Source organism: Epinephelus fuscoguttatus, linkage group LG12 (assembly GCF_011397635.1).
Source record: "Epinephelus fuscoguttatus linkage group LG12, E.fuscoguttatus.final_Chr_v1".
In the NCBI taxonomy this organism is placed as follows: Eukaryota; Metazoa; Chordata; class Actinopteri; order Perciformes; family Serranidae; genus Epinephelus; species Epinephelus fuscoguttatus.
The window spans coordinates 7,815,836-7,831,453 of record NC_064763.1 but is presented as its reverse complement, the minus strand read 5'-3'; the positions used below and the strand labels follow the sequence as shown (position 1 = coordinate 7,831,453).

At 39.9% G+C, this 15,618-nt stretch overlaps 1 protein-coding gene across 21 annotated transcripts in view; it reads left to right on the top strand.

Annotated features, from left to right (window-relative positions):
* dlg2 (discs, large homolog 2 (Drosophila)) overlaps nt 1–15,618 on the top strand; it is a 256,794-nt gene that overhangs the window by 177,522 nt on the left and 63,654 nt on the right. Inside the window, exon 1 of one of the 21 annotated variants that reach the window (XM_049592553.1) lies at nt 6,166–6,297. The exons of the other annotated variants lie outside the window; for them this stretch is intronic. Within the exon in view, the coding sequence (XP_049448510.1) occupies nt 6,187–6,297 (111 nt within the window). The 5' untranslated portion in view covers nt 6,166–6,186. Of the gene's footprint in view, nt 1–6,165; nt 6,298–15,618 lie in introns of those variants that run through there. 21 annotated transcript variants of the gene reach the window in all.

The following is a 15,618-nucleotide window of genomic DNA, read 5'->3' as shown; positions in this document are numbered from 1 at the left end:
GCCAGTGTGTCGTATTTTACATTTAAATATCCAGATAAAGTATCTACATTTATTGCACGTGCTTACATTATATCATTAGTTTGTCATGGCTTGAGTGTTCAGTATATTAGTTGTGTACTTGGCTATCTGGTGTATTGGTTTGTTTGGTTCAAGTTGTGAAGACATTGCTGGACACATCACTGCTGAAGATTGTCAAATGGTCCCTGCCACAGTGTTTAGGTGACTGAAAATAGCAGTAAATTGTTAGGTGTTAAGGAAGACCTGAAGATTGCTCTGCTCCTACTGACGACGTCTGTGGGTGTCTCTGTTTGCCAATGACTACCTTTTGTTAGAAACAAATACCATAAGTAAAATGGAAGAAAAGCAGCACAGTTGAAAATTCCATGTTTGGTCTCCTGCAGGCACGTCCAAAGTTTGCCCTGGGAGCTAATCTTGGCCTGTGGACTGATTTTATACAGGCTTGTTTTTCAAAATATATTTTATGTAGCCCACCACATATTATGGGTTAATCAAGCAAGTTCACTTTATATGTTCCATTCTTCTCACCTTCATGACCCATATGATGTGAGAAGCAGATGGCCCCCAGGTATTTTCACATTGTCTAATCTGGCCCCCAATCAAAAATGTCTGGACACCCCTCACCTTATATTTTATGTTTTTTAATACACTGAGATGCAAAATATGGATGGGGAGAATGGGAATTCATACAAATAGCAGCTGCACCTGATTTATTACAGCTGACTGACTGTTGCAGCAGAGGAAACCGTGTCAAAAATGTAATGTTTGGGTAAAGCAGGTGTAAAATCTGCATCATCATAAAGATAGAGACATCATAGCCGCTGAAGGAAAACAGTGATACAAAGTGTTAAAGTTGAGACAGTAAACACCTTGTGTGGCAACATATATTGCAGCAAATAAAAAGATGCATCACTGAGTTATTTTACAGCAGATCTCTGTTGACTGCCACGACACAAGAAACAAAAGCTACAATGTAACATCCTGTTGTTTTCAAATGATTCTCCCTGTTTTCCATTGATTCTTGCTTAAATATTAATTTTTCCTTACTGTTAATGGGACACAGCAGCTGCTGACCAGTGCCATATGATTAAAGGAGTCAGTGATACTTATTAATTAGGCCTCTTTTATTAGGTTTTTAAAATCTGTTTACAGAAATCGTCCAGTTAACTTTTAAAAAGGTCACCGCCACTTAAAGGCAAATGCCTTTGCTTACTCCATGATATTATCCCTGCAAGATTAAGTTATACCTCAATATTAGTTGCAACACCAATGTGCTCATTACATATCCTTAATCAAAACATAATCCTGGTGTTGTACTACCTAGGGTCTACTAGGGCTGATGATACTCTTGATAGACCTGGCGCTCACACACAAGCACTAAGTCTACAAGATGAAGAGAGCTGAAGTACTAAACAAAACCCACTGACACAGTGAGAGCAGGAAATGTTTAGTCAGGGGATATGACAACATCGAGATGAATATTAGGTTAAAGTCTCAGATTTTAGTGTCAGATTTGTAGGCTTTAGCTTTTAGAGGGGCAGGAATTAAAATGTGACAGTATTGTCTGACTCACTTTGTTTGTTGTATTGTATAACACACATATAGATAGCATCAATCCATGCAGAGCGGAGTGAGGAGTGTAAACAAGGCTATCAGACTGCTGCGTGAGTCATTAAAAGAGCACCCCACTCTACGCTGGCATGTGTGTATGTTGTGGATTTTAATGGGAGCAAAATAAATTATTGTACAAGATGAATAAATTTGTGTATTCATAAATTTGTTCCACACACTATAAATACAAACACACCACAACATGAAGGGACAAATACAAATCTGCCCTGAATCCCAAACCTCGTGCATCCCACAGTCAGCCAGCTACTTATCTGCTTTTAGTTCAGAATATTTTGCTCTGTTTCTTAGAAATAATCTCAGCCTTTAACAGTATGAATGTGATATCGTGAACTCTATATTTTAATTTGGTCTCCATTTGGGAGAAAACACGACCTGATATTCCCTCACAGTATATAACAATGGCATATAGAAGAACAGCTTGAAGACATGTTCTCTGAGATTGTGACTGGATTGGAATGATGATATGATCATTCCCCCTGGTTTATATTTATATTTTATCATGTTGAAACATTTAAATCTAAGTGGTGGGGACTCACAAAATGACAATAAATAATGCAACTTAATCTGTAGCAGTGACTTTCAAGATGACTTTGGAAAATTTTGGAGACACCAATTTTCTAAATTATATTTCTAGCTTGTTTGTATTTTATAATTCTGTTTTTAGAAAGCCTTGATTTCCATCTGCTTCTGCCACTGGCATTTTAAGACAGATGATGATGACGGCTGTCTCAGGATGTACATGTTCCTGATAAATGTCAATTAAGGTCATGGATCCCATAGTGCCTCTGAACCCCAAACACTGCATGTTCCTTTAATGTCCAATAATGTTGTAAATATAAAGTCTAAAGGTCATGTTATATTTTGACAGTTGGTTATGACTCAGCCTTTAATACTGACCATCCTCCATCGTCAAATGGGGTTGAGATCAAGTGCACAGCGATGCAGGAAAGCAACAACATCCCATCATAATGAAATTAGGCACGTGGGTAACCCTGAAAACACATGGAAGAGTGAAGGGGGCATGTCAGAAATGGCAGCTGAGCTGAGAGGTCTGTGTTTGTTGATTTGTGCATTTTTTTCTAACTGACCAACCATCCATCCAACCGTGCCCCCTGCTGCCCACACACACTCTTCATCTCTTGTTACGATATAACACACACACACACTTAGGCTGCCCACTGAAGCTCTTTCTCCTACGAGGGCATGCTGTTCACTGCCTCAGTCAGCTCTGATGAGGTATTATTCTCCATCACTGACTGTTTTGTGGCTGTCGCCTCTGGTAGATAGAATGGATAATGATAACGCCCACACACGTACTGAAGCCTCACATAACGGACCATGTGATGGCAGTACCGTGTGCTGTGGAGAAGCGAGGTATCTCTCCATGGATAAGCCTCTGCTTTATATCACAGTGTGGAAAGCTGTCATGATGACATCATCTCCATATGAGAATGTGTGTGTTTAAGACACCACAACATGCAGCTTGTTTCCTTTTCTCACATCACAGGTAGTGTTGATGCTAAAGCTGAATGCTTTAGCATCCATTGCTTGCAGCTAAACATCCTGTGACCCTGATTCCATCTGACTGAAGAAGTGGGGGGAGGTGGGAGTCAAGAAATGCAGTTTCTGATCAGATTGAATTAGCATGCTTCCAGTATGTTTAATGCCTAACAAGATGAGCTTTTGCTGCGCTGTGCTCTTCAGCTGTGAGATTAGGTTACGAAGGTTCGGATCAATGTGAGGATCAGTGACGTGTGGGATTGGTTGCACTTTTCCCCTCTTCCTGTTTGGTTTTTCTGTTTTCTGAATCCTTGGAGAAACAGAAGATCTAGAGAGAAAGGAAGCAAGGAAGGATTTATTGAATCCATTATGGCATAAACAATAAAGTCGTGCCCATTTAAAAGTGTGAAAGCCTTTTGCTGGAGGTGGATGATATTGTATTCACTTGCCAAGACTTATCTAAGAAGAAGGCACAGGGCACGTATAGCTCTTTAGTTTGTGAACTCTTCGAAATTACTAGCTGTTACTTTTTTATGTCCTTCTTTTTGACAAATGTATTTGCAACTACAGTAGTTACCTCCATATCCGTCATCCAGCAGATACAGAGCAACATTATCATTCATGGAGTGCTGCAGGAATAATGAGCTAGCACTTTAGCACTTCCAGTTCTCCCGTCTCGAAGTCATTGGGTTTTTGGTTAGATGCCTGAGATAAGGTCTGTGGTTAACACAAGCTTAAAGGATTTTAACGTTTGTCTGTTGCTGTGCCAGTACATACCCCGCTAGTAAATTTTGAAGCTTTTAAGTGTCTTTAAAAAAGGCAGTCACCAAAAAAGTGGCTAAATGAGACTACATTACAACAAACTTGGCTTTACAGCCTTGTTGTGGTGGCAAACTTGAAGTCATGCAACAATGGTGTAGTTCCAGTGTTTCCCAAACTTAGAAGCTATGTTGTTAGCAAACTTTCTGCCTTTCTGTTTTTTTTTCTTGTGTGTCTGTCTGTCCCTCTGTATTATTTTTTGTCCCCTCTCCTAAATTCTGAGGTTTTCCCAGTCCATGAATGCAGTGCAGGCAGAACTCTTCATGAGTTTTTTTTTTTCCCTCAGCAGTAACTTAAGTCATGGAGTGGATAATTGATCAGTTAATCTGATCAGAGCTGATCAAATCAGATTGATGGATGAGAGGAGCAGCTACCGCAGAGGCGAGTGAATGCAAACTGTTAGACCTAGTGCAATAAATGGTTAAGTTTCACTTTCACTGCGTCTGACATTCTGCTGCTCCATCTGTGTCCAGACTACATTCTGCTCTCAAAGAGTGTGGTGCAATGAGTAACCGAACAGTAAATACATATCAATAGGGCTTCTAATGAAGAGTCCAGCTCCAAAAATACAAAATCAGTATGTAGCGGCAGATGTTGTTATTAGGGCGGATTGCCACAGGATGTGCGGGAAAGCCTGAGTTTGTTTATAGCCTAACGTTAGCTTTTTACTTCTGGTGATTTCATTAATGCTTCAAAAATCATAAAAGTCATGTTAATTAGTTAAGATTATCTTGCTGAACAAAACATGTAAGTATCATACATTGTCGTTTGCCACAGAGCTTATTTTCCACAGTAATTTAAAATCCAATGGTAAAATCCCATTGACTTTTTGTCGAGGGGCAGTACTAACCTCCGGGCTGGCCTACAAATACACGTCATCCCTGCAGCACTCTATTTGGAGTCATGTTTGTGTCCACCTGATGAAAGTAGTTCAACAATCATCCTTGTTATATCTGGTTTTTTACGTACAAATTTTATAGATACATATCTGTCTGTCTGCTGTAGAGTGTTGAGTAGGTTGTGTATACTTTGTCAGAGCTTTTTTAGTGAAAACAGCTCTGTGCTGCTGCAGGAAGTTGAGCTGGTGAGAGCTGATTCTGCAGGCTGGAAAACAAAACAGTGAGCTAAAAGAGGCTAAAAAAAGGCAGTAGATCTGAAGTACACTTCAGAGCTGTGTGATAATTCTCTGTGGATTCATCACTCAAAAACACCTTTCACATTTTACATTGTCATTGGTCTATTGTTAGTATAAAAACTGGTGTCACAGAGCTTTGTTTCCCAGGACACTTGAATTCCCAAGGAAAATCCTCTTCTTCCTCTTCTTCTTCTTCTTGTCTTTGACTCTTCTTCTGCAGCCATGCCCACAGTAGCAGCCTAGGGATTTGTAGTTAAAACTCCTGTTGCCTCCATGTCGCAACAGCACCAACCATGAATTGTTTCTGGAGGTGCGGATGCTGTCAAGTAGCACTGCCAGTTGAGTCATTTATTGACAGAGGGCTGGCAGCCAACGCACAGACAACTCTCTCTCTATCTCCTGCTCTTCTTATCTGCCTCTCCTCTTCCCATCATTCTCTTATTCATCTCCCCCCGCCCCCCCCCTTCACCCCATTGTGCCCTCACTCAGCTCCCCCCTCCCTCTCACTCCATTTCACTTTCATCGAGTATCTCTATCTCTCTTTTGCCTTATCCTCCCTCCCCTTTCTCCCTCTCTCTCTCTCATTTATCGTTCTTCCACTCCAGAAGCTCTGACACACACAGTCTCTCACACACACACACACACACACACACACACACACACCCTATGTAGCCCGTACAGCTACAGCAGCCAGCCAGCCAGTCGGTTCATTCATCATTCATTTTGCCAGAGCGAGCAGCTCATACATCAGGCAGGAGCGTGTCTTGTGTTTGATGACTGTACCAGTAAAGCTACAGAAGAGGAACAAAAAGAAGCAGAAGACAAAGTATTGAAGTGAGCGGAGGTTAGTGTTGCGTGGCGGCAGCATGACTGCTTACCTGAGCAAACAGCAGAGTTGCTTTGCGGACCTGGATGGAAGGGGGGACTGTGGGGAGGTGCCATGTTCCTTCAGCTGGCATCATCAGCACCCCAACAGTCACCATCATCAGCATCCAAGCCAGCGGTACTATTACGGATCTGTCCCTGGCGGTGCCACCCTTCCCAGAAGGGGGGGCCGGATGGCTGCCTGGCATTTGGACAACATGTCCTCCAGGAGCCCCAGCCGCTTGGCGGCAGTAAGAGCCAAGGGGGGGAGTTGTGACCTGTGGCCCCCTGAGTGTGGCTGCGCCCAGAGCTGGCAGGAGCACTATCAGGTAAAATTGTGTTACTGTCAAAGCTGTTCTCAGCAGATGTGTTGGTGAAGACGAGCAAGCTGTTGGACAGATTTTGTGGCTTTTTTTAGTTTCAGATAGAATTAATGTTGATTATGTCAGAGGAGAACTCAGTTGCACTTTTTAATGAAGGAAACAAATGTTGGACTAACACATCACTTTGTCAGTGGCAGTATTGACTTACATTATTGCAGTATAATAATGGCAGTTTGGTAAGATAGCATATTTTATTACATATAAACTCAAAATGTCTTACACTGAAAGACAACATATATGATTGGACTGTCACAAACTGCAGTTTATGGGGTTTTTCTCTTGTGGAAAACCTGAGTGCTTTTCTTTTTTGTCTGGCAATTATATCAACATGATTTACACATAGTGTAAAGTTTAATTTGAGGCTTCATACCTCAGTCTAATCACAGAGGAGAAATGAGGTTAGTTGTGTGGTGGTTTCCTGTTGAGGGGTAGTCTGGAAGATGTCAGACGTTCCTGTTCAGGCTTGTTAAGAAGCTATAGACCTGTTTTATTGGCTTGATAACCCCAATGACAGTCTTGTATTTTTACTCCCTTTAGCTTCCAAGCTAGGCATCTGTATAATTGCTGCATGTCAAATCACATCCAGAAATCACTTTTAAGAGCTTTAGTGTATAGTGCTGTTTGTGTTGTCCCACAGAACTGGTGACTTAAAGGAGTGTATCGACAAAAGTTTTGAGAGCTTTCACCTCAGTTCACTGTGACTGAACTATGGTTTGCTTTTGTGGCAGACACTTCAAAGTTTGCTTTTTATTCTGAGTTGACCATTTGTTTCACATCATTTAGTCAAGAAAAGTCAAGTGTTTGGACAAAAGAATAAAAACGCCGCATGACAAAAGATGTTAGTGTACTGTAACTAAGTTGTGTTTCCAAATGAAACAACGCAGACAACCATTTCAAATGTCGTTTGGAATTCCAATTAGCAGCATATGTTAGCTTTCAAAGAGGTCAGGGGCTGAATTGTGGGTGCATCAGTCACAAAACCTGCAATAAAAAAACTTGCAATGTCAACAGTCTTGGCAACAATGCACTGTATGCCAAACTAAGAAACTGCACGGCTAAAGAGGAAAAGCATCTGAAAATCAAAGCACACGGATGTTTATTATGCACGCATTCAGTAGTTTCCAAATATGGAAACAATCTGGGAAATTTGGTGGCACTGATGGGATTGATTTCCATGTCAGTCAGGCCTGCCATGTGTTCATCTGATCAAAAATCAGAGTAATGAACCAAGCTGGCAATTTGCATCTGATTGCCACTGCAGAATTATTTGTTGACGAGACAGAGATGCAGGATTCTCAAACGCTGTGGAAAAAAATTCATTATGTGATGTTTTGCCAATAGCCATTTAATGATTGTATATTGTATCATTTGCCAGGCTTTCTTCTTGAAATATGTTATTAAAGGAACAAGCTTATTAAATCAGAACTGATTAATACTTTTCTGTTTGGCTACACTGCATATCGACAACAGTGAGTGAGTGACTTGTTTAGAATAGCATTGCAAACTTAAGACACATCTGACATTAACTTTCCCTAGAAGCTGCTCCGATATTTCTGCACACCATGATCTTCGCTCACCTGGTCAGTTGCACCGCTTTCTGGTCCTAGGCCAGCGCAACCACCCAGAGGCCCCTTTACTCCATCTGTGAGAAAACTCTACAAATTTAGACAAGAGGCCACAACACCAGCACTATAGTATAGTTTTTTCATTTAATTTGTTAAGCCGAGAAAAAAATCATAATTTTCTCTGATGCACAACTAGTTAATAAAATCACTCACATCTGTGTCATCCCTTCAAGGTTCACAAAATTTTAGCCTTCTCCTTTAAGGCCATAAAACAGTGGAACTCCTTCTCCCTTCATGTTAAAACTTCCCCAGATTCTTATCCTCTCTCTGCGGTACTACAAAGGTGTTTAAAAGAGAATCAAAAATGCAATCACCAGCTAGCTAAGCAGTTAATACGATAAGTATCCTGTGACTTTGTACATAGCGATCAACATTTTATAGCTCTTGTGTGTATTGTATATTTTTTGTTATATTGGTTGTATTGAATGTTTCTTCACTTGCTCGGGGACTGAGAATGAAAATTAGCTTTTAGCTATGTCCCAGTATAATGCATCAGATTTCAGGTATCGTAATTTATGTTAATTGTAAGTGGTCTAGTGTTGTCAAAAATATTGATTTTTCGATGCATGTCAATTCTGAACATTTGAGACATTTGCACTCATTTTCCGTATTGTTGATACACCAGCACCAGCTGTGCTTTCTCACTTTCCCATATTGTTAATGTTTGCTACAGTCACTCTGCTGTTCTCTGCTATTAGCCAAGGAAGGAAAAATTGTTGTTTTCACGTTATAGCCTTCTTATATTTATCTTTGAATAACAATTTTAAATTTTATGCCCTCAATGTTCATTTTTCCCTGTGTTATCAAAAAAGAAAGTTGTATCAAATATTGATGTTTTTCAAGGCATTGTATCGAAGTTAGAAATTCCAGCATTGGAGGACACTAATGTGGTCCCTGTCAAATAAACTTTTAAAAGAGTCGCATGGAATCTTTTCCAGTGGCAGTTCTAGGCATGTGCAGCCACTGGTTCGTAGCTTATCAATGCAAAACAAATTTTGGGAATGAATGAAAGAAGATTTTGGAAGTTAACATTACTGCCCGACTGATATTGGATTTAGAGGCCAGTAGTAATATAGATATTTTATAGTTTAAAGGAGTTTAAAAAATATATAGCAGGTATATTTTATATAAACCCATTCAGTTTTGATTAGGATCTCTTATATTGTTTTTAAGCAGCAGAACCAATCTATGTAGTGAGCAGGACATGTAATAGTTCAGAAATAAGCATCAGTGGACACTATGTCCTATATGGAGACACTGTGCCATAACCACCTCAAATATATCTTTGACATTTCTGTAATATGTAAAATAGTCTCACTTATCTGCTGACATATACGCTGATACAGATATAACTGCAATGATAATAATAAAATTGGTCCAAACCAGCTCTGGGTGGCATCAACAGCAACAAAGACGTAATCAAAGGGAAGGCAGCAGCTCTAATGGCAGTCATAATGAAAGTGTCCATCTCTAACTGTGTGGACGTGAGTCTGAATATTCTCTCAGTTAAGCCTCAAGGTGCAGAACTTTCCTCATTATTGACACTACTGTATGTGTTTTATGTAATTATACAAAGGACAGTGTTTTACTCTTTATTAGCTTTCCAGATCCTTTTAAGTGTTTGAGAAAGACATTGGCTGTGACTGTGTATAAATGTCTCAAAAACTCAAAAACTTTGGTTTCTTTTTAGGCCGACTGTTATTAGCAGAGCAGAGTGGGGCTGTATTTACAGATGTGATGAAATTGGAGAGTGATCAGGGCTTAATGACTGATAAGTAAGTGTTATCCTTTAGGAATTACACATATATAAAGCTGATGTAGTGCAAAAGTGAATCATAATTGCACATTTAATTGCTGAGATGTGTATAGTGTTTGTGCAACCATAGCACGAGCGAAATTACCTCAGGCAAGGCCAGTGGGAGGAAATGGGAGGCCATCCATCATGGAGCTGAGGGAGAGGCAAGGCAGAGAGATTGCAGGGGGGGCATTACCTGTTCTGTAGTTATTGCACTGCCTTCGAAATGTGGAGAGCTGGACAATGACTTTATGCTGGAAACCAGGGACCCTGTATGGACAGCAGGAGATAGACAGCCTGTAGTGGTAAATTGTAAAGGCATGTTTTAAATGGAAATGTCAAATTTGGAAGTTTAATGTCAGGATCCCTTTTTGAGACTGGATTGAACCTGGTCTCATTTGTCTTGTTAATGTCTGTCTCTAATGCCAAAATTGCTTGTCCTTCATTATTACTTTCCTCTGCTTCACTTGAAGAGATAAATGATGATTCATTATTGCCAATTAGACCCTGAGGAAGCCGTTACTATTATCTTTGCTGGCCAGAAATTTGAAGAGATGACCTTCCAGTTAGAACTTTGTTTCAGTCACATTTTAGGTTGCTTCACTCCTCGAGCTGAGCTTATCTGTCACCTTACTCTAACCCTCCTTTTGAAGCATGCACATCTCGCATTGTGTTGTTGACTATTTTTACATGAGATGTCAGTGAATTATTGATACACTCCCCTGTTTTCATGAGCCACTATACATAGTGTTGCTGCTGAATTATTGAGCAAACCTCAACAAGAGCACAAGACTCGACTGAAGAAATACAAGCAGCTCACTCTGTAACATCTTAAGTATGTGATAGGGCATGGCTGGTTTCTGCAGTTTGATGACAGTTTTCACAGTAGCAGTAAGAGTTTTACACCTTCCTCATCATCCGGTAAGTGCTGTGTTATGTCTCAGCTGATGAATGTGTTGTTCTGGATATCTTCGGCACAGCATCAGAGTGAAACTTTACAACATGACAGAAAAACACCGCATTTTGGCAGCTGGTACTTGATTGGTTGAAATAGAAATTAGTCCACATGTTTTATTTGAGTGTTTGCCGGATGATATTCATAAGAAGTTAGCCATGAAACCATCAGAGATTTGCCCTGATTAATAGGACACTCTGCATTCAGTCTGTAGGTATAATATAGCATTTAGCTGTGACTGTTCTTATTTTCATAGAATATTGTTGGACTGTGATATTATCACTGGTATAGTTTATAGCTCTGTGAGAGCGTCTTAATATATCATGCACAATGTTGCCATGCGGCTGGCTTAATGTGTTGTTGGAGGCAGTTGATCACGTGGTGATGTTAGGAAGCATGAACAAGAGGAGAAATGAGCCTAAGTGCAGTTAAGCATGCCATTTAAGTGCACAGTTGAGTGGCCATTAGCTCTCGGGGGTCTGTGTGTGCATACATGTGGATTCAGAGTGGCAGTGGGATCCATGGTAGCTGATATTGGATACTGTAGGGCACAGCAGTGCAAGGAAGTGAACGTTTATGCAGCGTTTAAGTAATTACTGTATATATTTTTAGCAGCTTTTCAGTTTATTGTTGAGACATCAGATGAATGGGGTTTGTTTTTTCCTGAACTATGGTGTAAAATATTAAAGGCCACCCTTAATATTCTGCTGCGGTACAAGTTGCAATGCTAGCATGCCTTTCCACACTGTTGACCTGCACGACTGCTGGCGAACCGACAGGCAGAGGTCAACAGAAAGCATTCAGTGACAAGACTAAGATTAATGACAAATCCTCCTGACCTACAATTGGACTATTTGAGCTTCCTGCTCTCCAGCATAATAGAAGAAGATTTACCGTACAAGAGTCTCTTTGTTTCTTCCTCTGCTTCTGTCTGCTGCATGTAGCTGTTTCTGTCTGAGAGAGAAAGTATACGTCCTTTTTGAACACTACCCGCATTACAAAGAAGTAGTGTGTCTATAATAAATGTATGTTATGGGAGAGTACTTTTAATGTTGGCATTAAAGGATAGTAAAAAGAGTACATTGAGTTAATTTGTGATGTGCTGTCCGCTGTCTCTGAGAGGAGCTGTGAATTCATTCATATGATTAGTGTTCGTGCACGGCAAGCAGATGCGTCTTAATCCCTCTCATCATTCCTCTCACAAAACACCATTTTCCTTCAATCACACTCTGGCTGTGCAGTCCTGCAGGGCCGGCCAACTGTAATCTTTCTTATTGTTGAATTCACTGAGTCAGTCAGTCTCTGTGTGACTGTATGTCTCTGTGGTGTTCACAGTCACACACAATTCAGACTCTCTTTTCTGAATGAGCCGGAGTAATCTGATAATTTACATGAACGTGAGTGCTTCAGGATTAAACTGTGCTGCATGTTAATGACCTGGGGGGACACTGTGAAATTTAGACTCTATAATTGAATGTAAAAGTTGGATACAATTACTGAATTAAATCTGTGCTGAATTCTCAATATTATAGAGTTTTAGGCAGGTTTAATGTTTTAAATTTGCTGTGCTGGAGAGAAATAAGGCAGTTTTAATTCAGTAATGAGATTTTCAATTTTAATCTTAACATGATGATGTTTTTGTTGTTTTCGTGGGGTGGCGAACAGAGCAGAAAGTTAACTGGGGCGACAGCAGACCTTTAACAAACCAGAAAAAAAAACATCACAGAGGGACAATCAAAGAGTTCATGCTGTCTTCTTTCACGTCTACTAAAAAGTGATTAATTATGTCAGATATTCAGACTCTTACTAATTTGTCTTCACTATATGCAAAGTTACTGATACACTGATTTGAGCACACTTGGGTATCAGACCAGGCGTGAAAACATGTTGACAAAAGTATTTTAGTGGTAGGGATACTGCATTATTCATTTGATTTGAAAATGATGATAAGTTGTGATAATTAAACTTGTGTGTGATCATTCTTGTCAGAGACGCTGGTAATCCCTTCCTTAGTAAAACTTTTCATGGTAGTTATTGGTTTTGTCAGCACCTTTTATGGTAAGTGCTTTTTATTGACAGATCTGCTGTCAGTCAAAGCACATCCAGTGTGTGTATATGTCTGTCCATGGATTATTATTGATGACAAAAATGAATTAATCTATTCCTCTTCTGTTTCAAGTAAAACAGAATGGAGTTGTGTTTTCCAAATGGGGAAATTCATTTGGTCAGAGGTGCATCAAGGGGCCAGTATAGAGGGTAACATAAAAAACAAAACATACATAAAGTAAAATAAATACACTCCATAAAAGGGACCCTACTGAGGAAAGCCATATGTCTGCCTCCCATCGTTGCTAAACACACATGCTCCCTAAAAAAATGCACAGACAAAGCAGAGACAAACACACACACACAATTTCACCTACACCTCACGCATAAAGCCTCCTACAGACTGTGAGGTTTTAGCAATATTATAACTTTAGTGTAAGCTACACTGTGGCATGGATCTAATAAACTTGGATATGGCAGCCAGTTTGATGTATACAGACTGTACGATGACAGCACCTACTGAATCGCAGACTATGATGTACAATGCAATAACTTCCCGCAAGGATGCTGCACAGGTTAATACTTCTCCAACTGTGAAGCACAGCATAGAGGGTTACATCAGTTAACAACCTGAAGTTTTGTGGGCACTTTATACTGCAGTGTGGCTGTTTGCTAGCTGCTGGGTTGCTCACCTGGCAGCTGCAGCTCCTCTGCTATTTCCTTCCATGCTTTGTCCTCCTTTAAGAGCTGGAGGACACATCATACAGGCAAGGCTTCTGCTGCCACAACTCAACATTTATTTAACCCGAGTTTCCTTCAGGGCGAGCTGCTATCTGTCTGTTTGTTTGGGTTTAGCATCAGTGCATCATTTCATGCTGCATTTCCATTGGTTGGTTAGTAGATGTAGGTTGTGACAGCATTCACACTGTGAGATGGTCATCCCAAGTTTCTGACACTGTCAGAGTTTTATCCCAGGCTGTCTTTGATCGCAAGACTGTGACAATGGCCATCCTCGAACCTCTCTCATGGTGCTATGACCACTGTCCATTTTCATTAACCCTGATCATCTTTCGTCTGGGACAGCCAAAAATCGCACAGTGTATACTGTGCTTAAGACCATTTGTGATAGGGGAGAAGAAATTAAGAAAATATAAAAATGTAATTAAGAGGTTTTGTTTTCATTTGCATTTGCTTATGCACTTTTTAACAGTTTCACTATAATAGAAAATAAATTTGACTTAGTTTAATTAGATAAAAGAAATGATACTAACACATAACAGTTAACTATTAGTGCAGAATAATTACTACTGAATATCATTATAAGATCCGCCAGTGCGCAGTGATGCAGAAATATAAGCATGATAGGTTCAGTGTGTAAAATTTCTGGGGATATATTGGCAAAAAGAGAATATAATATAATAATAAGTATGTTTTCATTTGTGTATAATCACCTGAAACTAAGAATTGTTGTGTTTTTGTTACTTTAGAATGAGCCCTTTATATCGACATACAAAGTGGGTCCTCTTCCACAAAGTCTGCTATGTTGTTTCCACAGTAGTCCAGAAGGGACAAATCAAACACTGGCTCTAAATTGTCTCGTTTCGCATTTCAAGTTCGCCACAGTAGTTCATGTACATGCTTGGCACATGCGAGAAGTTTCAGTTGGTTGCACTGTACAGCCTCACCACTAGATGTCAGTAAGTCCTACACACCAGAACTTTAATGGCAAAAGTTACACTGAGGGAATTTATAACCTAATTAAAAAAAAAAAGAAACAGCACAAATGCATTTCTTCAGAATCCATTAACCATTAATCATGCTTACATGGTTTACAGCAGAGCTACTATGTTTATCTATCTTGATGTACAAATATTCTCAAGCACAAGAAGAAACTGATAAATTGGCTTCTGAGCGTTGAAATGAGCATACACATGGTTTGAGCACAGTACTGTGCATACGCATGGCTGATTAATTAGACCTCATTTATCAATCAAGGGTTGATACTATAAATGAATGGAAGAAAAATCACTTCCTGTTTGTCCTGAGGAAATTCTTTTTACCAGAAAATATTCACTAACTGAAGCAAGGCAAAAAATGTTCATGCCTTGCATTGATTTAAGTTTACTCACCAAAAGGTTGATCTGCAAGTAATATCTGCAAGAACTCGGTCCCAGAGTATAGTGGAGTCATGGAACCAGTAGTCTTGTTGTGATGGAGACATGACTGGACAGGCTGAGTCTCTTGCTGATGACATGTGCTGTCACTGCACTGATGACCAAGCAAACTGTCTCGCCTTTCACAGCATCATGTCAGTCAGCTGCACAGCAGGCATACAGTCTGTACGGTACTATGACTCCATACAATAGCAGTGCATAAATCTATGTAGCTCAGGATGAAGCCACATGTAAAATATGTGTCCAGCCTACAATTTGTGAGAACTGTTATAGATTCATAGGTTTTCAGTTAGGTGGTGCTCTCATGTTGTGCACACAATAATATTATACTGCTTCATATGCATTGCATTCTTTTTTATTCCAATTATTTACAGGAGAATGATTAGCCATTTCTTTTGTTGCTGTCTTTGTTTGTTTGAGCTCTATTCATCTCGTGGAGACAAAATCAAAGGACAAATTTCAAAAGAATCTCAGAATGCAACCTTGAGCATCATCTTCTGAAGTCAATCCCATCGGCCCATTCTCAATACCAGATCATCAAATACAGATGCTTTATCACACCCTCCGGCACGCTTTAGGGTCTTAAGTGTCAACCCATCCGCCATAATACTTGACGCTTAGAGTAGCTGATGTGGTATAAAGAACGAGAAAATCCGTGTAGGTGGATGAGTC